Source organism: Strongylocentrotus purpuratus, unplaced genomic scaffold, assembly GCF_000002235.5.
Source record: "Strongylocentrotus purpuratus isolate Spur 01 unplaced genomic scaffold, Spur_5.0 spur5_scaffold_6, whole genome shotgun sequence".
Classification (NCBI taxonomy): domain Eukaryota; kingdom Metazoa; phylum Echinodermata; class Echinoidea; order Camarodonta; family Strongylocentrotidae; genus Strongylocentrotus; species Strongylocentrotus purpuratus.
Genome location: NW_022145612.1, coordinates 40,897,921 through 40,922,501, shown reverse-complemented (window position 1 = coordinate 40,922,501; position 24,581 = coordinate 40,897,921). Strand labels below are relative to the sequence as shown.

At 37.1% G+C, this 24,581-nt stretch overlaps 1 protein-coding gene across 1 annotated transcript in view; it reads right to left on the bottom strand.

Annotated features, from left to right (window-relative positions):
- LOC762418 (plexin-A4) overlaps positions 1 to 23,697 on the bottom strand; it is a 50,625-nt gene extending 26,928 nt beyond the window's left edge. Inside the window, exons 1-4 of the mRNA XM_031000006.1 lie at positions 23,636 to 23,697; positions 11,039 to 11,174; positions 8,774 to 8,945; positions 7,533 to 7,738 (exon numbers count right to left, since the gene is read on the bottom strand). Of these exons, the coding sequence (XP_030855866.1) occupies positions 7,533 to 7,738; positions 8,774 to 8,945; positions 11,039 to 11,174; positions 23,636 to 23,697 (576 nt within the window). The remainder of the gene's footprint in view (positions 1 to 7,532; positions 7,739 to 8,773; positions 8,946 to 11,038; positions 11,175 to 23,635) is intronic.
- Between the last annotated feature and the right edge of the window lie 884 nt (positions 23,698 to 24,581).

Genomic DNA, 24,581 nt, shown 5'->3' with positions numbered 1-24,581 from the left:
TAAACTTCGGGTACATGAATAATTGACCATAGACGTTATGAAAGAAGGATTTCTTGAGTCAAGGCCCACAGAGTCAAAGTTATAAAGAAATTTACTATGAATAATCTTTCAAAATAATAATAGTTTTTGCCATTTCATCCCAGTATCATATTCTGCCCCAGCTAAAAATACTCAAGATTTCTTAAAAGGAACTAATCTAATTATTCTATGGAATAGTCATCTGTAATTCTTTCCCTCCCTCCTGGAACCTTCAGCTACTCCTCTCTATCGCCGATGTCAGTCCCATTTTGACACTTGATTATCATCAAAGCACCGCGGACATGTTGTTTCTAAAAAAGAGATTCATCGCACATGTCTCTCATCATACCAACAAGTAATGAGAAGAAAACCAGAGGCCTCCGGACACCCATCCCATTATCATACCCTAAACTAGGATTAATAAAGCCAAATTCTACATGTGGAAGCAATTTTTCCACGTTCCCTCCTTCATTGTAGTCAAAGCATGAGTGTGCCTGCCTTGATGCTAAATTTGGTTGGGACCCCTTCCCATTTGGGGGGGAAAAAGTCATCAATTTGGGAGAGGGGAAATTGACTATCTTTATATCCGGGGTCATTGTGCAGAAAATAGCACTCCGTGAGTCACTAGTTGCGTTCCCATTTATGGACAGTGGATCTTCTACTACATAAAATGGTGTGAAACAAACCGTAACTGCTGATGAATTACAATTTTATGGCAAACGGTACACTAGGGTTTTCTCTTTGGCAGTCTTACAGTCAAAAACAATCCTGCAACATTTTTATATTTAACTTAGTGCATTCAAACCTCATTTGAAAAAAAAGTTTCAATGTTTTTATAATTATATCACTATAATGTTGATCAATGTTGACCATAGACATCTTGTGCACAGACGTGGTTCAAGTGCTAATTCATTTATTGAACTTTTTACCTCTGTCTAATATTAATGTCCATCGTTTGTCATGAGATCAGGATGAAATGAGAACTTCATTCTTTTCTCTCATTTTGATAAAAAGAATGGGGGTAGCGCTTCATTCATGTAGGAATCATTAGTTGAGATGAGCTTCCATGCTTTTTAATTTCAGGTCACGTCTTATAAGCTCCCCTCGTCCCAGCAGCCCTTTACGCTAGACTGTCATGCCGACAAGATTAATAGAACAAAAAAGCTGTAATGTAAAATTGCTTCATCTCTTAATTTTGTTTCTCACTTTGCCTTTCCACCCATCCACCCACCATCCATGTTTCTTTTGCTGCTTTACCCTCCAGGGTTGCACAATTAGGCAAACTCCTCGGAGAGAGGTAACAAAGAAAAGAACAAGTGATTGATGAAGAGAAGATAGATGTCTTCTACAGGATGGATGGCGGCACAAGGAATACCCATGATCCTCCTCTGGGATGCGGTCGGATCATACCAATTATCTCATCACGACATCAGGGTTAACAAGAAACCCCGAGTCATGTAGATAGATGGAACAAAATGTTTTTATTGTTCCTTTTTAATCATACACGAAGGTTAAAGACGGGTTAGTTCTAGATCCCTGATGTTACATTTGATGTTGCATACATGTGTGATATGCACATCGCTTCTTGTGTTTTTTCTGAAATATGGCTGTTGAATTGATTTTTAAAAGAAGGCACAACATAAATGTCATGCAACTGTGTTTTTTCTATTCGTAAATATATTACAATTGTCTTTTCAAACCCCAGCACAAGACTAATATCTTAGGCAAAACATTAATCCATTTGTGCCACCCTTAACCCAGGTGTTAAGGGAGTATCAGGTAGGTGTGGTTAAAACCCTCTTTTTTTATTTTTACATAGGTAAGGTTGTTTGAGTAAAGTTTGGATAATAATTTTAAAAGCTCTTTGGAAGCACATGTACCGGTATACAAACAATACTACAAGTATGACATGCGCTTACAAGAACAAAATAATAACATAATTGTTGTCATATCTATCTACATGTATCTGTATACCATGTATTTTTCAATAGTTTAAATCTGTTTATTTTTTTCTCCATGCATTTTGATCCACCTATAGGTACATACGATTGTCTATCTTTTATCAATCTCTATATATTCATCTACAAATATTTAACTATTTGTCTCTCTATACTTTTGACTGTCTTTGTATACATCTTGCAATTTTTTCTTTTGATCTGATCTATGCATCTATACTATGCAATATACAATGAGGAACTTCAACATACGCAGGTTAAAGAAACGATTCCCAAATGTGGATTATTTTGTCTATTGCTTTAACCTAAATAGTACCTTGGTAGCTTTCATCTATCCAATAAATTCATTTATCGACCTCTTAATATAGCCCTTGCATCCCAGACACTCTCTTCTAAGTAGGTCTCGTAAAAAATGCTAGTGTGAAAGGAGTCCTTTAAGAATCACTTCCCTAGTGCTTAGATTTACATGATTCATACCCAAGTCTGGATCAGAATGTCGTGTTATCACTCACTTAGGCCCTAATTTCGAGTCGATGGAGAGAGGGGGAGAGAGGGGGAGAGAGGGGAAGAGAGGGGGAGAGAGAGGGAGAGTAGGAGAGAGAGAGAGAGAGATAGAAAGAGATGATGAGAGTGAGAGAGAGGACGAGAGAGAGAGGGAAAGAGAGGGAGAGAGAGAGAGTCAGAGAGAAAGAGATGGTGAGAGTGAGAGAGAGAGAGAGAGAGATAGAAAGAGATGATGAGAGTGAGAGAGAGGGAGAGAGAGAGAGAGGGAAAGAGAGAGAGAGAGAGAGAGAGAGAGAGTCAGAGAGAGAGAGATGGTGAGAGTGAAATATCAAATATGAAGCCCCAGGCTATTGTCCACAGTTTCTTCTGCTGTTTTGATTAAAAACATAATTCTGATTGGGTGTGACAGATGGAGGCTACCTGCCACAGTGGTGCATCATAAAAGAGCGAGAATCTCTCCGTCTTATCATAGGTGTGATGATGGCTCATGATACCGTCGTTTCCAATGTTATGGTAGTCATCAAAGAATAATCACGAACTAAAATTGGCTAATAATGCCAATGTTCGTCCCATGACGCTCCCATGCAAGCACGATATAATCAGAATTCACTTCCTGACACGACACTTCATAACAGCATTATTCTTTGAACTCCCAAAGGCAACTACACCTGATCAGTCTGAGAAGATACAGCAGCGATAGAAGAATGACTTATTTGTTCTTATCAGTTTGAAATTCTATTATTGTTTTGACCTCGATCTAAAAACAAATAAAACACCACATCATGCGTCATGCTTTTGTACTTTCCCCTGCTTCTTCCTTGTCCAATTTGCATGCAAAAAGTACTTGAAACCTATGTGTACTTTGTAGAGTACCAATCAACACCATTATCAACAGAGATGCCAACCTATTGACACAAAAAAAAACAGACTGAGTATCCTAAAAAAAAATAAAAATCAAATTTTGGAAAGAAAAATCAGATTTTCACAAAAACTTGACACTACCACTGGCCCGTCGGCCCCGGGCCAGTAAAATTTCAGAAAAATGTTTGCTCTTTCATTAAAATTTAATGAGAAAATTGTAAAGCAAAGTTTTTGTTGGGGTTGCGGGGGTTTACTTGAACATGTTTCTATGCGATTCCGCTGTTTTTATGGGTTTAAAAAAAAAGATGAAAAATCGTATTTAGAATTTAAGATAATAAGATCGTATTTCACTCTTATTATGGTACTAAATACGATTTAATCGTACTGGTTGGCATCTCTGTATCACTAATAACCTTTTTTTTTTACACCACACAAAAAAGTAAATTGTTTATTTGGATTTGACTTTCTATTACCTGATTATACTTTTAAGTCTTGCAATTGCATAATTAAAAAACAATACCTATCATTTAGTCAACTTCTTTCAAAGATCCCTTTGAAATGGTATGGCTTCGGTTTCAATAACGATCACGGTCTGTGTACAAGTAGTTGCTGGAAAGCAGGATATACTTTTTTCCCCATTTTAGATTACTTTCCAAAAAAACATGGGAGAGCTTGCCAAGATTGATTATAAGTCATGTAATATTGTGTGTATTAATGCTTTGAAATACAAGCCAAGCCTGTCCCCAGTACAGCCTCAGCGGAAGTCTGCTATTATAGAGCAGAGCATAACAGGGGAACGATCCCACCCCCACATCAAATTGTAATCATGGGGGAAACAAGTATTCTATGAATTGTCTTTTAAAGATAATCTTGGAATCTTAAAATAAACATTATTCATTTCTTTCCTTTTTATATGACCTTCCAAGAATCGACCTGATTGAGTAATGGTATTTGCCAAAAACAAAAATAATATAATAAATTATTTGCCATTTTGGTTAAGAATGTTTCAGATTAGTAAATAAAAAGGTGAAGAACAAAGTTTGTGACAAAGACAGAGGCAAAGCACAGTACAATAGAAAATGTTTTCTATGTTTAACAATGAGACATATTTATAAGAGAATTACTTTCAAGTTTCAAGATATTCAAGTATATATACTTCCTATTTTGTAACGAGGGCTGGCAAGCTTGATTTCGGAGTAAAATTTGAAATTTCCTTCCCCATCCTACAGTGTTGGCATCTACACTGGAACATTCTACACTAAAAACATTCTCATTCTATCAATGTTTTCCATTTGATATATTCTCATGGGCAATGCACATCAACGTTGGCCTTCATTTGAAGAATGTTTAGTCAAAATAAAGGATGCGGTTAATAAATAGGAAATTGATACTGGATGAACAGTCTTCTGTCTCAAGCTTACATACTATGAGCTGAAGAGCATTTGTACATAAAACCAAGGATTCCATTTCCCCCCTACGTACCTTGTAAAGTTAATCTAAGGATTGGATAGATGTTAATACAACCACTGCATTCCTCAACTTGTTTTCAAATTTTTGTTCATTCATTCTGAGTTTGAAAATAAAAATACTGGGAAACTGGGATGGTGAATTGCACATCAAATCTACGCCCAGCTTATCACGAAAAGGTTATTTGGAAATCAAGTTAATCGGATTATTCATGAAATGGTATAGATATGGCTGGCCTGATTACTTCAATCATCTTCCATCTTCATATCTGTACCAATACTTCACAGATAAGACAGTATTTCTCTACATATTTCTCCAATAATTTGATTACACATTACAAAGATCTATTTCTACTGCTTCCGCTATACCTTATCAATCTCTTATCATTTATATGGGGGACTGGAAAGGCAAAAAAGTATTACATTTAAGCCAAACTGGAATATTTTGTATCAAGCAGGCCACAACAACAACTGCAAAGTGAACGGGACAAGCGCACGTAATAGAAACCATGTAAAGAAATGCCATGAACAGCACCCCAATAAAAACAATGCCAAAACTTCTTTTGCACAATGCAATGTATCGAGCTTTGACATTTTAGGAGATATTTGTAAGACAATCTTCCTTTACGTTCACTAAGAGATTCTTTATTTGGTATAGCAAGAGAGATTTTGTAATAAATATCTTACAGTTTTCCACCTCTGATTGGGGAGTAAATTTTACCATCTTCAAATCTCTTTTCTTGGAGATATCAAGCTCATTATAGAGTCTCATATGAATAAGTGTCCTCTTCAGGTCATCAACTTCATTTCTCTCTCAAAATCATCAATATTTGATCTCTAAGGGAAAAAATATTCTTAAAAAAAACTGCCTCAATTCTTTTACACATGAATCTAAATAACATATCCCTTCATCATGTTCATGTCCAAAATAGTTGAAACAAAGGATGATTGGCAATCAAAAAAATAAATCTTTCTTTGAGGGAAAGGGGACAATAACATTGCATATGACTACATTTTCAATGCCTTTTTTATTTTATGAGTTTTACCAGAAAAATTAATTATGTAAACATCACATTTTGTAATACAATAGCCCAGGAAACAATTCATGCAGCAAATTTTTCTACATGAATATAATCTGTAGCATTCACAATCAAAACATGCATGAAAACTTAAAAGATGTTCTCTCATCTATGATAGATAAATTGTATCGTTGAAGATCGATGCAAACAAAATGCAATTTACTGATAAAGGGCCCGCAGGTATCTTAAGCATCAAAGAAATCCCTTCCTACGTCTGATATCAACATGGATCTTGTGTAAATGGAAATTGCCTCTAATCCTACCACCCTGGTTAGTACCAAGGCACCTAAGCACAACTTAAAGATGCTCCTTTTCTTTATGCGGTTACAGCTATCCCGGATCTCAGTACGCAAACGTTATCGTTTAATCCGTAATGACGCAATTGAGCATGCTTAGTTTGCTACCGGCCGGGAACGTGGGAAGATGACATTTCTGAAATTGCTTGTATGTTTGAAACAAGCCTGGCCATGGCGTTTCGAATTGACTAGGTACTATTTGCAGATATATATACAGTGACTGATTCAATTCTCCCGGAGGACTTAGCAACACTGCCTGCCTCTCATTTTTTATGCTAAGCCGTAGAGATTTGCTCACATTTCACCCACCTACACAACTATTTGAGTTGACAGCCAAACAGATTACAGGCGGAAAATTTCATATTGAAAAAGTCTATCATTTTGAAGGTGAAGTTTGTAGTAAAATGTTTAATAATTTACAGTTTTTAGTTGGATCTCCTTTAAGTCATCTCAAAACTCTGATCTGTGTGAACCCTGGTTCAAACTATATCCAGGTCATTATTTCTCGCCCTAATTTGTCTATATCTTACTGCTTTCAATCCATCCTATTCTTTGCCTCCCTCACTCAGTAATCCCATATCTAATTACAAATCTCCCGATATATACAATTACCATCCAAGAAATCACATAGCATATAAAAAAGTACGACAGTATGAGAATACACCTAAAGGTGACATGAACTCATCTAGAAGAAGGACGGTCCGTAATCTTCTTTTTTTTGAGTGTGTGTGTGTAGTCCTGAAAAATGACTGTTGGTAAACTTTCTTGAGCTTATAAGAACTATAGAGCCGGTTGGAGAGGATGGGTTGTAAAAAAACTATACCACTTTATAAGTCCATTAAACAACTAGGGTAATTGCATGTTAAGGGAATGACAGTGTTGACAATAGATTACTTGGGAATGGATTATGCAAACTTAATTGACGTTGGAACTAGAAGTCATGAAAGGCCATTAATGAAGAAAAAATGTATTACATTGGATCAAAAGATTTGAAGGGGAACTGCTCTGTACGTGACAGTGAAATGCAATGATTTGTCCTGCTACACACGTATTCCTTATGAGAAGCCGATATATTGCCGTACAACGGTTACATCCACTATTCATGTGATACATCGTTAGAGGCAATTTCAAGGGAATGACTGTTTCAGGTGATAAATCTTGTGAAACTTAAACCCCCGTATGTCTGTGAGAAGAATTTCAGCCAGCTTTTTAAGGATGCATTTATGGTGAACAGTGCGAGAAGTGAGAAAGGGATTCAAGAATTGAATTTCCGAAAAAATGCTACCATCTCTTGCACTGCCTCACCAAACATACATCACACAGGTAGATTTGAAGATGGGATAGAAATCTTACCACTCTGCCTGTAAGTTGAGATGTTGTACATTCCTCTGTTTTGCTGTGACATACGTTGTCATAGACGCACCATTCACATTCAAAATGATTGTCCACACACTCCATACAGCCTGTGAAAGCTGAACATTTGTAGAAGACAAACTCCGTCTCGGCAATCTCGACGCCCGTCTCCGCCGATTGGATGGATAACGTCACAATTTGGGAACCTGCGAGGAAGAAAGGAAAAAAGTTTCACATGGCCATCTTTTACATTTATATTAGAAAAAAAGTTAATAAAATTACTTAATTTTCATCATGAACAATTTTAAGCCAAACAGAGAAATTAGTGACTTCATCTATTAAAGGATATATATTTTGGGAAAATGAGAGAGATGCAGACAAAAATCCATTAATATTTTGGTACATTAAAACAAAAAGTGAGTATGGATCGAGCTGTAGAAGGGCTTAGCTGGTTGGTGAGCTGAGAAAACAAATGTTGTACAGTAGCTCTGGGCCCCGTCTTATAAAGAGTTCCGGTCCATTTGAATGACAACTCCTATCACTTAAGTACACAGTTGCGATTGATTTGAATCAATCAATCACAACTCTTTTATAAAACAGGCCCATATGTATACATACGCAGAGGTGTCGTGGACGAGTGGATATGTCAACGGACTGTGGATCACAAGGTCCGCGGTTCAAGTCCCACCGCGGCACTAATGTCCTTTGGCAAGACATTGATCTACATTTGCCACTCTCCACCCAGGTGTTAAATGGGTACCCGGTAGGATGCGAAAGCTAATGTGCTTAGATTAGCAAGTGTGCGCTTGTAAAAATGACGCCTGGCTGGAATGCTCCCCAGGGAGTGGAGAATGTGCAAGCATTGTGTGCGGGTAAACCTGAATCCGATGACCGGGGTAATAATATATATCTGTAAAGCGCTTTGAGAGGGCCTTCGGTCTTGAAAAACGCTATATAAGAACTAACTATTATTATTATATTATTATAATACATGTACTTGTAATTTTTACGTATATCTTTGCTATAAAATTATGTGTAAGAGCTGTTTATCACTTCTTTTATTTTCTTATTACAGAAAAAAATTGATGAAGTGTCCATAAATTTTGTAAAAGTTATTAAAATTGATAAAATCAATAAAAATTTAAACAGTACTTAAAGTGAATCAACAATTTTGTTTAAGGTCAAATGATAATAAATATATTTAATTCCTTGCTTTACTAACAAACAAACAAAATAGTTACCCTGTGGTCTGTCTGGTACATCGAAAATTCTTGGCGTGTTGCATCGTAGGATGGATGAGTTGTTGATAACCGCTTGGTCCACGAACGCATGCTCCTTACCAAAGTCATCAAATAGACAGCTGTAGTACTCTCCTGCCTTTAGCTGTGGTAGGCTAGTCACATTTAAAGCAAGCTGTGCATTTAAACAAAAGACAAGAATGTACAGTGAATTTTAATTCTTTCATACAACATCAGTTTCGAACAATATTTGTTAGGCTATCGGTATCACCTTTGGCTTCAAATGAACACATTTTTATAGGAGAAAAAAAAAATCAAACCTAAATAATAATTAATAAAGATGATGAAAACATCAATTTTTTTTTTACTATGTTTACTATGTTTTACTACGTTTACTATGTTTTACTATGTTTTACTATGTTTTACTATGTTTTACTATGTTTTACTATGTTTTACAATGTTTACAATGGTTGTTTTAGGGATTAATCCCCCCCCCCCCCCACTGCATACTTGTTTATCATCTTAATTCCCCCTCTGTCACTTACATGTTTTTCTTGTTATGTTTGTATTCTTTTGTTTTACATTTCATAATGTACATTATTTTGTATTTCCAGGTTTTCTTAACTGGAATGTGGAAAAATAAAATAAATGAAATGAAATGAAACAACAACTACAACAGAAGTGACAGTAAAAGTAACACTATATTTCATAAATTCTACTATAATTGACTCCAGGGCATATTGGAAATTAATTCCTAAGTATATACATGAAGCTACATCAATCCGATACATTAAACCTGAGATAGGTTTACAAATATAATTTTTCGGAGTAAAATTTCAGAGCAAATTACAGTGATACAAATCAATCATTACACGTATTGCCTCGTTGCTTGGTGACAAAGTTATCTCATCAATCAATCTAGGTGTACAGCAACAAACAAAAAAAAGGTAAGAAATAAAAGACAGTTCTGGATCTTCTTTCAGCTGATGTGATTCATATCATCATTCAATCAAAGTCTTAAGGTATATCTATCTCATAAGCCATACCGATGTTTACTGATGTTTAAACTACAAGTTTACCAATTATACAAATAGATCTATCTCAGGACAAGTTTAAATTTCCCTCCGCCTCCATTTAACCTTAACTTTTATCAACATGTTGTTAGAATTGTACTTGCACATGATTTCCCCTGAGTATTTAACTTGATAATCCTTTCTTAAATTGAGAATGAGCAATAATTTCTCATTTTCATCCTGGTTCAAATATATACATTTTAAAAATCTCAAATAAATATGTAAAGAGTGATTGATTATTCGTATCCGTGTTGGCTTGTCCATCAATATGTTTGTATTCTTTTCTTAGGTGTAAAATAGGAATGCCTGGTTTCACAAAGACTAGTTCCTCTAACCAGTCCTGGCATTGGTTTATCAAGGGACGTACAGATAGATCATGGTCTCAAACCTACAGAATTTACATTTTTTGATAGTTCATTATTGAAGGACAAAACATTATCTAAAGATCATAATTTTAAAGTTTTTTTTCCTCTAATTTTACATCTGGTTCAAGACTTTTTAAAGTGCATGAATCGCAAATCATAGTATAAATCCCAGTCTTAAATATAACTTAAGTTTACAATGTAAGTTACTTTTTATCTTCAACAATGAGCTATCAAAAATGTAAATTCTGTAGATTTGTGACGTCCCTTGAGAGACCAACAGTGAGAGCAACCAGTGGCATGAATGGCCTGCCATGGTTAAAGTCCAACTTAAGTCGATCTTAGTCTTTGTGAAACACCCCCTAGGGTACCTAGGCATCTATTCTAAGGAGTTAATTACCTGGCATATTTCGGAGTAATAGGGAACAGAAGGGCATGTAGATAAGAGATGATAATCCATCTCATTTCTATTTAAGTACTTTTAAAAGGAGGGAGGGAGAGAGGGAGGGAGAGAGGAAGGGGGAAGGTAGGGGTAGCTAATGATAGTACTTGTTCCCCATTGGGTCTGGGAGGGGGAGGGGAAGGGGAGGTGGGGGTAGCTAATCATCTTAACTTGTTGTAGTATCTATGGGAGTACTGAGGGAAGCAGGAGGGGTGATAAATGAATAATGATCTTACCTCTTTCCTGGAATCTATAAGAGTGTAAAGGAAAGGGATGGGGGTCGAGAGACACGGAGGTTGTGAAGGTAACACAATCTTACATGCCTCTCTTTATTGCATCTATAGGGGTACTAAAGGAGTGGGATGGGGGGGGGGGGTGGGTATGGTCTTACCTCTTTCCTTGTATCTGTAGGAGTACTAGGGGGATCCACTTCCTTGATATCAATACATTGGTCATTCCAACCTAACCAGCGACGAGTTGCAAGGTTCCTGGAGCCTGGGCACTTAGCATTGTCTAATCTTGTACATCTGAAAGATATAAAAACAAGAATTTTATGAAATTCAACTGAATCTGAATTTATAGAGTCAACTACTTAAAGCAGGAATTATTTAGAACAATAATGGTCAACAAAACATTTTAATTGTCATTTCAGTGCTTAAAACACACAAAGTGATCGTATGATTTCTGTTCATTTGATAAGAGGAATTTTTTATTTGGTCACAGTCTGTCATTAGGTATTCTTCTTGGCAGGTACCAGGGAGAAAATGAGGCAGCAATTAGAAAAAGGCAAATTTCTTTCTTAACACATCGAACAATTCTATTATCTGCCTGAAACATTTATCAAGCACATACAAAATGGATTCAACCATTTGAATTTCTTCATTAAGTACATGCAGGTCATAAGAATCCACTGAACAACCGACTCTGTGTGATCTACAGGATGCAATATCAAGAGCAGAACAAAGTTGGAGGGTGTTTTGACTGAACAAGCCTGCTGGCTTTTTAAAATTCATGAACTATCTGCTATTCATAGCTATTCTCCCTGGAATCTGGAAGCCAACAAGAAAATACTTTAGCCTTGAATCAACATTTATACGATAACAAATGAACAAGTCTGGAGAGATGCAGAAAGAAGTAGGAGATAAATATTGAAAGTTATTTGAGCATCCCTCTGTGAGTGTTTTCATATTCTGTACTTGAAATACTCTCCTCTCTCTCTCTCTACTTCTGTTTTCTAGTGAAGAAAAGCAGGGCCACTCAAGGGGCCGACGCGCAAGTGGGTACATGGGACTGCGTAGGTGTGAATTCGGACAGTGTACTTAAAATTCCTTGTCCCTTGAGGCACAGATGGCGCAAAACAGAAATCGAGAATAACCAAAGTAGAAATCATCTACGCTAAGTACAACGTAAGTCAAGAATTATTTATGACAGAACCCCATATTGAATGAGGAAATAGTCAAGACAGCCTTTACCTAACAATCCTACATTGAAAAGGATGCTGGGAACAAAGCACCAGGTAGGGGTGTGAATCCATGACAGCATGAATGAAAGTCATGATACTATATTGCTACGATGTGTAATGCAATCTGGTACTCATTAATGAACACAGTGTTTTTTTTTCCTCCTTTGATTTTAGTTGATAAGTAAACAAGATTATCACCATACTAGCCTGTAGTTATTTGTTCTCTGTAAGAAGAGTAGACTATCAAACAAAAAGCAAGCGAAAGTGATGCAAATTTCTGGTCACTTTCTAAAATGCCTTACATTTACCTTGGTTTTGTAACTTAAATCATATCTATACATAGAGGTATTTAATTTTTGTTAGCATCTTTTTCCTGAGCAGGGTTAAACAGCATCCTTTCATACTTCCTCATGTTTGTGACCTAAAGCCAATACTCTATTTGGGCTTGTGTGTATCTTATGACCAAGAAGGGCTGTATAAACCAAGACAACATCCACCACTCAAAGAAACACCAATATGACAACTTGACAAGACAAATTAAGAAACTAGATATTTCCTTTCTGCAACGCTATTTGTAGAATCCCATCGGATTCTTTCAGATATATCCCATCTTCTTCAAGTTCCTTGAAGAAACAACAATATGACAAGTCAAATTAAGAAGCTAGATATTTTCTCTCTACAACGCTATTTGTAGAATCCCAACGGATTCTTCAAGATATATCCCATCAGATTCTTCAAGTTCCTTGCTCAACCCCCAAAATAGCAACACTTCAACGTCAGAGGAATAGCTAGAGCCTCTGCTCGAGGTGTGAATATTGAAATTATATTTACGATTATCTGGGGCTACGTTTTGTGCAGCAAACGAGCTTCACGCCACCATGCCGACACACGATGAATTCTTAATGGCCTCTCCAAGTTGATTGTCTCATGAACTTCTTGGGGTGAATGTAAGGACAAATGCTACCACTCCCTTGGTTCTAAGCCCAAACACCTTATTACATTTTTTACAAGTTCTTCTCTCCCATTCTATGAATACTAAAAGCAACATCAAAATTGTTGCCTATTTAAAAAGCAATACTTGTACGTTGATCGGTAGGAAAACATGACCACGTCTTGTACATCCTCCCTTAAAGTAACTCGGTATCTTTGTCTCAGATTCCGAAACAAAATCCTGGATTTAGCTCATGCTGCAATCATAATTATAAACCTTTAGGTATACATCAGTTATCCCATGAACTATACAAGCCGATCGCCTGTCTGATTCAAGATATTTATGATTGGAAATCAGAATTTCATATTTTGTTTTCTTAATGGTTTTTAAAACACTAGAGACTATGGGGAAAATGAGTATGGTAAAACTGGTCACTCAAAGATTTTTACTTTTTTGAGGCACTTCATGATCATTTTGAAGCGCAATTTTTTTTCTTCTTCAATATTACACCATATCACAGACACTGATAACACGTAGGGCCATGCATCTCAATGCCTTTAAATAACCACCTCCATCCACCTACTATCAGAATCATGCTGGAAAATTTTAAATCCCTCTTTCTGAAACTGAAAAAAAAGGGAAGTGGTTTTAACATCTCATGAATTCTACATAGGGGTGTTTTGCTGAACCCTCTCATTCGGTGAGCGTGTTTTGACGAGGGACACGTTTGAACGATAAAGGGGTTGGGTAAAGGTAAGTGCTTGCTCGAGGTTCACTGACTGGGGCTAATGCGGCTCATTCGGGTGAAGCTTACTGTCTCAGGGTTCCCGTCGTCCGTCGTATGATTTGAACGAACAGCAGAATTGATTTTCATTTCTTCACCGTCTCTTGCCCCTTTATGATGCACTGCACTGCAAGCCACAACAGGTGTTTGCATATTTTAATGCTCCACTCATGTTTTCTCTCCTTCTCTTATTCCATATATATCACATTCGACCGTGGTTTCTCTTTTCATTCCAGGTCCGTCTTGATAAGGCATTCTCTCTGCTTTCTCTCACAAAAAAACAAAACAAGCTATGAACATGTGCCGAGAAACCCTTGACTCCTACATGACCGTGTGTTAAAAGAAGGAGGCATTTCATCTGCTCCAAAAAATAAATGAAAGAACATTGACTCATACTTAACAAAGAGTAAACACAACCTTCTGATTCTGAACAGAAGATTTACAGAAAGACTAAGTTATTTAGCAAGTAGAGAGGAAAGGATGAAAAAAAAGACCTATGTAAAACATAGCATAGTTTATGAGGACAGAGAAAGAGAGAGAGAGAGAGAGAGAGAGAGAGAGAGAGAGAGAGAAAAAGAGAAAAAGAGAGAGAGAGAGAGAGAGAGAGAGAGAGAGGAGGGGGGAGGGGGGGGGGTAGGTGAACAAAATTATGATTTAATAAGCTACATGTAGACCTACATGAAAATCTTTCTTGTTAAAAAGAGTGGTCAAAATGATTTTGAAAAATTGTCTCTAAATATGATTTCAATCTATTTCCATCTTACTAAATCTCACTCTGCCCCTTCCATTCTCTCTTTTCTCTCTCTCTTTCTCAATTTCTCCCTCCCTTTCTCTTATCTCTCTCTCTCTCTCTCTCTATCTCTCATTCTCTCCCCCTCTATATATCTCTCTCTCTCTCTCACTCTATCATATCTCTATATATCTCTCTCCTCTCTCTCTCTCTCTCTCTCTCTCTCTCTCATTCTCCCCCCTCTCCCTCTCTCTCTCTCTCTCTCTCTCTCTCTCTCTCTCTCTCTCTCTCTCTCTCTCTCTATATATATATATATATATATATATCTCACTCTCTATCTCTCTCTCCCTCCCTCTCTCTCTCAGCACTAGATTTATGAAAAGTATGAGAGAAGAAGAGCGAGTAGAGTAGATGCCCTCCAGGCTGCTTATCTTTGGTGCATGCAGGAACATTACGCATGAATTATTTCACGAGCATTAGACTGCTTGCACCAGAGTAGTCACCTACGCTACCCTATTGGGCACTCCACATTACAAATGCAAACACCGTTTCGTGGCCAAGCTACGCACCCTGCCTCGCTTTCGACCTGGGACACTATATAACAAACACCACCCTCCCTCAAGAGTTGCATTTAATATTCCATAAATACCAATAATATTGTATTTCCATGGGTAGCTCCTTGGGGGGAGTGGAGTTTTGTTTTGATATGCGAGCATGAATGTTTCTCATTTCGGGTTTGTTTCCTTCCTAACCAACACATTGAGTCATGATGTTAACAGATTGTGACAGGTAAGACAACACTCCTCCCAGTCAAGACCAATGTGGACACATAATATGTCACAGGGTATTAGTAATGGACAAGGATTGCACAGACCCAATTAAAAAGAGAAACCTGATATCAATGCTTTGTTTCAAAACATTATTTAAATATAACATTTACATTTAAACCAGACACATTATGTCACAGGGTATTAGTGATGGACACAGACTCGATTAAAAGATGACACCCGATATCAATGCTTTGTTTCAAAATATTATTTCAATATAACATTATATGTTTAAACAAAAACAATGCCTTCACCATCATGTCATTAATAATAATAATAATAATAAGATTTATATCAAGGCGCTTTACAATATTGATGCAATTAAAAATAAACAGAAAAATGACGGGAGAACAAACGTGAAATTATCAAACATAAGAAAACAAGGTTAAGGTAACAATTTAAGAACTAAGAACTGAGAGTTTGTTTGAAAAGATTGAAGTAGTTTGCATGATGAATCTTCAATGCCAAGATAAATGCCAAGAGTGAACCTCAAAGCCCCACTGTACTACTTGAAGCTACTTGCTCCCTCTATATAGAAAACAATGCCTAATCGGTGACCATTGATCCTCTTTTTCTTATGTTAATCGCGAGCTGAGTCGATGAGATAGCCACCTGTCAGTAACCATGCTGGGTGGTCTAATCCCTCCTGGCCAAACTAGTACAGACAGGCTTTAAATGTTAAGATAAATGCCAAGAGTGAACCTAAAGAGCCATCTACTGAAGATGTGAACAGAGTATACCATTCCCAACATCATTGGCTGTTCGCAAGAAGGCCAGGGGGTGTTTCACAAAGATCCTAGGTCAAACTTAACTCTAAGTTGGACTTAAAAATTATGGAGAGCCATTTGTAGCCTTAAAATAAAATATATCCAAAAGCAAAATTCAAAGTATTTTAGACTTTTTATAAATTCCACATCAAGAACATGACATCTCCTTGATAATAGAAATTATGGATGATTTGAATCAACATGTTATGCCTTTTAAAATGATTTTTACAAAATATTTTCATAGATGCTAACAGCTTTCCATAATTGTTAAGTCCAACTTAGAGATAAGTTCAACTTAGAATCTTTGTGAAACACCCCCTGAAGAGCTATTTATGTTCAATGGCATCACTGCCTTCTTGCGGGGAACCTATGACGCGCAGGACATAATTCTCTAGAAGAAGCTCCTCTTGGCTTCATGCTTCATTGAATGAATGAATGAAAGAAGGTACAAGATCTAATATTTGAGAGGGACATTTGTTTAAGATGAAAAGATTTAGCGGGGAGGGAAGCGCAGCCTTGAAGGTATTGACTCCACGCATCAGATAAGAACTGAAAGCTAAGTAGGTCCCAAGGTACATTTCTTGGAGACATCATGAAGACAGAAAAAAAAATACATTCACATTCGAGCCATGTCCCTCTATTATTGTTGACTCTTCCTCTACAAATGTCAGAGTGCTTAAATGTTAGACTTCTGACACAGGTACTGCAAAAACCAAACAACACTGCTTGAATAAAACATGACCTTAGAGATACCTATCTTGTTGATACTGCGAGAGAGTTTTCCCCCCTGATTACAATCTTCAAATGAAATGTTTAATAGCTTGCGCTGAGGTCACAAGAACGAGATTGCATCAGCGAAGGAATGAATGGAAGTGGGTCATTGAAGGTCAAGGTTCAAAAATCGAAGCGCAGCTCCACAGGTATGTCAAATAAATCCAGAGTCAGTCGTCATGTATTGGAATTTAAAGATGGAACTTATTGATCTTGATAAAAGGGGAGAAATCAATGGAAGAATGAATGGTCGTTGCCAGGGAAAAGGTCAAAGTAATTGACAAAGAAATATCATTCAAGACGCTACACTTGGGTCGATATAAGAAATGTTTTGCCTTGTTTTTCAGTTTGAGGCTTATATCTAAATAGCGATTAAAACTCCAGGGGGGAAAACATTTTGTTCCAAACTCTCCCAATTGATGGTTTTGCAAAAGAGCCCTTCAATATATTGGAATCACGCTCCGTCTGATTAAAACCACTTAGGCATTTTAAAGTCCCTTGGGGAAAATCAAAATGCTTTTGAGATTCCAGAAAGTAGACCTTAGTTCCTTCTCATCTTAAAATGCGCAATCGCCATTAGCAGAGCGCAAGTCTTAACTAAGCTCTGTAACTGTGCATATTTTTAAATGCTTTTAATAACTTCAACCAACCAAACCCACAGGCTAATGTTTTTCATCCTCTTCGTGTCGAACATGATTTTTTTCCTCCAAGATCTTCGCCGCTATTCATCTATTCCTATACATGACGCGTATCATATTTCAAGGGAGACAATGGACCCGGCCGAGCTGGATGTTATTCAGTGTCTTCTGAATATCTTCTCAGCAGATCGAGAGCCATCGCTAGCTCTGAGCATGAGATGCCAAGGCTTTGGTTGGAGTGAGAAGGCAAAGAAAAACACACCAACTGTCAATCTGGCACGAGCCTTAATCCAATTAAGCTTCAAGCCAATTGGAGCAAAAAGAATAGAAAAGACGGTTCTTGGTGAAAGTATCAAAATCGAGAGAAAAAGCAATAGTAGGTACAAGAGTGAGACAGGAGCAAAAGAAATAGGAGTGAGATAAAGTGAGAGAGCGAGAGAGATGGAGAGAGAAAGATAAAAATAAAGAGAGAGAGAGAGAGAGAGAGAGAGAGAGAGAGAGAGAGAGGAAACAGAAAGGAGTAGAGAAAGAAAGAGATTGTTGATCGCCAAGAGCCATTATGTTCTTGATCAAAATGTTCACTACTTTTATTTTTATAACAGATTTAGCCGTGCTTGTATCTTTGACAAAAACTGATCTAGGCTTTATTTCGTCAAGGATCCAATTGGTTTGGTTTCAAAATAAAAATATAAGTAGATTTGTGGTTAGGTAATTAGTACTCAGTCCTGGATTGACAAAAGAATTTTGTTAATGTTGGAACACAAACCTAAACATGGAGGAGTTGACACTAAAGCATACGTTTATACAACTACTCTAGCAGATGAATTAAGAAAGGAACAATGGACTTTTGAACTAGGGGATTTTCTACCAAATATATCTTCAGTCAAATACTGAACACACCAATCTCCTCTATCTGCAGTCATAAGAAAAATACAAGTTTCCAGACTTCTAGTCTTGAGTAAATCACAATCAAATCAAGAGGACAGACAGGAAGGGCGACATAAACTTTAAAGTAGATCCCTAATTGTCTACTTATAATTTTCAAGATTTTTTCATGATTATGCATTACTAACAGATGTACACTACTCTACAATGATTTTTCAATCTCTTTAAAATAAAACTACATCTATGAAACACATTCATTCTTTAAATCATCAACAAAGCGTTTCACTTCTTCAGTCTTTCCCCCATTTTTGTTTACATATGTTATCAAAACGGGTGTTTTCACTCCTGTGTCAGACACATCACAAAATGTGTGTTGCATCATGGATGAAGAAGGGTTAGCTGAACATGCTGCTGTTTACAGCTTTATCTAATGTGTTGTATGAGATGAGCCTCGGGCTACCATCATCTTAATACATGACTGATTGAGAGCAAGGAGAGCAAAAATGTCGTCAAGATTGCCCCTCAGAGTACATAGGTGGTGAACTATGCTAAAGGTACTGGTATTTAAATAATGTATAACACCTGTACTAATATCTGTCATTGTATTATGAGAACAGAAGGGTTGGTTGGGGTAAGAGAAGGACCAATTGTTAACCCTGCGATATTAAAAGCTCTCTCGGGTCTAGACTTCAGTGTATCTCTACTCTCACATGAATAATGCAACAACTAGCCCCAAATTTGGTTTGGTTGAGGTCTTTTGAAGAGAGGTTGGTATATGAGAGGCCAGGGTGAAATCGAATGCAGTCGTCTGCGTGTCGCGTGGCAACCACACCTGCCGCGGAACATGCGTCTGCTGCCGGGGTAATGTGATTAGCGACACGTTGTGCCGCGAGCCGTGCGAGCTTTGCGACACACCGGCCGTCCAAGAAAGAACTCGGGGTTGGATTTTTTCGACGCTGGGTTTAAAGCTTCTCACCTCACACCTCCATCGGTTCATCCATCCTACCAGAGATGGTCACATGACCCTCAATCTTTCACACTCAAGAGAGGGAGTATCGATACCCAGCTCCACAGACTGGAATTCATACGAACCCATCTCAAAAAGTCACGCCCGGACATCGCACTTGCCACCTTGCATGGATGCTAGGGAAAAAATGACACCGTTTTGGCTCAAGTACGAATTCCTCGAGTGCTTTCCATCACATATTTCCATCTCATTCGCAGGAAAAAAACAGGAGGAGATGCACAAAAACTTGAACCCAGCAGTGAACCTCCCATACATAGCTATTTTCTTACTCTTCTTCCCTTACAACAGAACGAGAAAAGAATTAACAGAGTCGCCAACTATCTAAATGGTGCAAAAATAGAGAGAAGGGTGCTCGGTGATTGCCCATTAGTATTTCACTTTGAACAATCCTTAGATGAGTGACGAAGTAACGTTACAAGTTGTTATTCTCCGTCTCACTTACATTTCCTTTTTCAGGGGTATTGTGAAATCGAAGAGTACTTCATTGTCCGTCACCATATAAGATGCCACTAGAGGTATATACTGTTCACTCCTCATCATCAACCATCATTTACAAGCAACCTCAAGTATTCTTCAAGTGAATGTGATATTGCACTTAACCACAAGTCTCTCATGAACAACTATAGCTTTGGTACTCATCAAAAACAAAAACAAAGCAGAGTGCTTACAAAAGACCAGTGGAAGTTGTTGAAGAAAGTTTAAAACTCTTAAAATTCATTACTTGTTTCATGTAAGACTTGGTAACTTTTTTTTTCTTCTTCAGACTTGCTGCGAACTACATGCACATTCAAAAGATTGCCAATTTGATTTCAAATTACTGTGTTGGCAGAGATAAGCTCATGAACTCAAATTAAAAAAAAAAACATAACAAAACTTATGAAACCGATCCCATACTGGAATCTATTGCTCTAATTAGAAGCAAAAAAAACAACCCCACACCCACTTCTGTTTTGATTTATATGCAAACAAATTGGGAATTATGGAATATGAAATTCAGATGCTATCAACAACCATCATGACCTATAGAGCTAGAGTAGAAACAATTCGATATAATCTTGTTGCTGTGTAGAACAGATGAAGAGATATCCTGCTTGAAGATAAACTAAAGCTGATCATAAACAAAATGGGTGTGAAAATTCCCATGAGGATTAAACGCAAATAGGTTAGGCATTGTAGGTAAAGGTATATTTCTATACCATGTTATTATCAGATTTAAACAAGTATTACCTAATATTCAATATTCTCATTTGTAATCAAACCAAATCGTGAGAAAACATGAATTATAGATTTTACTCACAATTTGTATATAAATATCCCTTGTCCTTTATCACATTTGTTCAAGATGTCTACAATTTCGTTATTAAAATCTTATGTAAGTAAGTAAGTTTGTAATGTATCTACTTGATACAAAAGTCAGGATTTTTGATTTTGATAGAACAATAGATATGCACAATTACACAGAAGTACTGGAATCTCAATTGCATACATAATTATTAGAAGACGGTAGTTTAATGGTAATTTATTCCATGCACAGGAACTTGAATAAAGCAGGAATGAATTTGTACATTCAATCTTGTCATTGATAGCAGCAGCAAATTACCAATTCTGATTTTGAAGTGCTTTGGAGAAGCTCACTAAGCTCTTCATACACAGCTCGAAGAGAATATTACATTCCATTACGGCTCCATCTGGCGTCTTTAAAGTATTGCTCTCGTAATGTGACATGTTTGCTATCGGAAATGAGAGGTATCATTAACGCAGAATTATTCTGTCTCAAACTTTTTGTTTTAAAACAGAGAGTGACGATGAATTCATGTCAGGCACTATAGCCCTTCATCGTAGACAACTTAAAGATTATTCATGGAAAGGAATACATTGAGAGGTAAGAATGAGCTTCAGCCTTTTCACACACAGCTAAAATTCTATAAACATGATTAGTATAAACGTGTTTCGAACGTGTTTAAACTAATCACGAGCCTTTCACACACAGAAATTTCGTTGCGATCGTTAATAGTTTCGTGATTAACTACTGCTCGTAAAATGCGCAGTAGTGCCATTGCGCATTGAAGGTCATGTCATATCAATCAAAGCGCACGCTCCATCCAGTTTAAACACGTTTAAACACGAATTTCCTTTCACACACAAAATCTCAAGCTCTCTAGATACGAACTTCGTATCTGCAGCCTGCTTTTAGGGGCGTATGGATCGCGACTTCGCATCTATCCCAACATCGTATAAACGATGTTCACACTGGGAAATTTTGTCTATAAACATGTTTAAAACTGTTAAATGATTCTAATCATCTCTAGATACGATGAATTTTAGCTATGTGTGAAAAGGCTGCTTGTTAAAGGATATTCAAAAATACGTTATTCTCATCCACCCCCACCCTCATTAAATCCTGGCGTCTACACAAACTAAGATATTAACAATTTTCAATCTTCATCAGACTTTTTTAAATCACAATTTCAGTGAATTTTGTTCTTCAAAACTGGGGAGGATTTCTCTCTAATGTAGAGACAAGGTGAATAGAGGGCAAGTGAAGTCAGGCAGCGTTATACAACAACATCTTTTTATGTTTTCTATGGACTAAAAGAACTCTTTTCACTGCAAACATGACTTTGTTTACTGATCTTTTGATATTTGTAAAACTTTCCAGAAGCATTAGTATAAATGGTATGAGATGACCATGAAAGATGACATTAAGAGACAGGAGATGGGTTGTCATGTGGAATAAACCGATGCGACAAATGGGCGCCAGGTCATGGATTTAAATCTCGGATTTGAGGCTCGATACATGAGAAAAGAAGGAGGTAAACTCCACACCACCCACGACATCGGAGAGAAAGGATAGGTGATGACGAAGGAAGAAACACTTATTAGAGATGAAGTTATGATAAGAATAAATGGATGAGAATCAAATGAAAAGTAGAAAATTTAATAAAGAGCAATTGTTAATCATAGATATACAAAAAGAAGATAGAAAACAAATAGGATGATCATAATTAACATGTTGGGTTGATAACTAAAAGACTACAAACAACAAGGAAAGATATTTAGAAAGGATACAAAATTGATGAAGGGAAGAAATCACCATAAAAGAAGAGAGGAATTTGATGAAGGGATATGCATGAAAGGGACAAAATTGAAAGGGACAAAATTGAAAGACAGAGAGGTGAACACCAAGCACATATGATAAAAGGATTGGTGATAGGAGCTGGAAGAGAAGATGAAGAAGGGAAAGAAAAATGGAGAAAGAAAAATGGAGGAAGAGAGAGGGGGAAGAGAGAGAGGGGAGATACAAGAGAGGTAGAAATCGATGGCCCCCTCCAAACAGGCGTCAGATCAATTATGACGGCCGGCTGGACGATATTTGCTGGGAAGTTGGGCCGCACCATCAACAAATCAATAGAGAGAAGACAGGCAAGGCAGGAAGCATGTGTGAAGGGGTTGTGAGGCACGATGACAAGGGCGTACAATGACTGCCCCCAAAAAGGCCTAAACAGAACACACCCCCCCCCCCCCCCCCCCCCCGTATCTACAGGTGCTAGGTTAGTCTCTTTCCAGGCCACAGCACATAGCATTGACTATCTTGCGCATATCCAGTGATGTAGGTTTCAACTGTTTTAACTATTGTTGGGCAATGTGGGTGACTGTCTAAGTCATCAATAATACAAAACTTGAAGTAATTAAAAACAAAATTATAACAAATGTTTCCAAGGCAACAGTGTCATGCAAAGATTTTAAAGATTAAATTGAATTTAAAACACAATATTCATAATTCCATCCGAAAGGTACTGAAGAAGAATGATGTCATAACTGCATTTAACTGTCCTAGCTGAGAGCTAACATTCCACAACACTTTCTTTCAAACACATATATGGGAAAAAAAATGATCTGACACAAGTCCGACTTGACAAGGAACCAGATCATAGGAATAAATCTTTGAGAAGTAATCCATGAATTCATCCCCAAACTTCAAATGCCAGCTGTTTCTTTTATTCATAAGGGTTACTGATTAGTTTTGAAAGTGGGATTGTCATCATCTTCAAAGCTCTAGAGATCGAAAATGACCTTTCCAAAAGAAAGGTTGCGCATTCTAGTTTTGCTTCTGACAAAAAAAGTACATAAGAACGTTGTTCATCGTTGTTCATCTTCGATGTGACCTTGTGCCATCTTTGGTTGTTGCTTGAAGACCTCCAGGCACCTGGGAGACTCTCTCCACCATCCCTACTCCATTTGCCCACTTTCAAAACACTCCTTGATGGAGGAGAGAAATAGAAGAATCCTCACCAAAGACAAACATTTCCTTGGCAGGCTATCTGAGACTGTCATCTGATCAACCATGACATGAGGGGATTCCTAGCTAGGTTAATTGGTCTCTCAAAACAGCCCCTTCCAATGCCTTACTGGTTTCTGGGTGAACTTTATCCTCTGTTCTTATTCATCTGGGTCAGGTGTAACACTCAATAATGTACTTTTTGTTCAACAGAGTTGAACCTGATTCGCACCGAGTACCTGAAATAATATTCTTTAGAGAATAATGCTATTCAAAGGCTAAGTTGAACTTGTATCCTGGTACCTGAAACAAACATAACATGGTCTAAGATTGCATATATTCATATATCAATGTTGATAAACTATGAGAACTACATGATTACAGCTAATGGCAAAGATTAATGAATAAATCAGTTTTTGATTTCTTTATCAAAAATACCATAACAAAATATCACCAAACAGGCTTAGAGTTACAAGGTCAATTCTTTTTGCATATCAAAGTAGCAAATTGGTATGAAGCATGTACAAAGTAAAAGTAATAGTATCAATTGAAGGGTGTTCATTGTTGCAGGTTTTTTTTTAATATTGTGAGCAGTATTAGATCTCATGCATGCTATATAATAAAGGACCATCTTGTTCAAATCCATTCATAACAACTTCATTTTACTTTTTGAAAAATATAAGACAAACAGAGTTTAAACTTAATTCTAGATTTCTTTGCATGCATATGAAGTATCTCTTTACCCTTTTGACTACAAAATGACGAGAGGTCTCTAACCATGAGTTCTACTTGCATCCATTGCGGCGGTCAGGTAACCAGACATGCCTACTTAA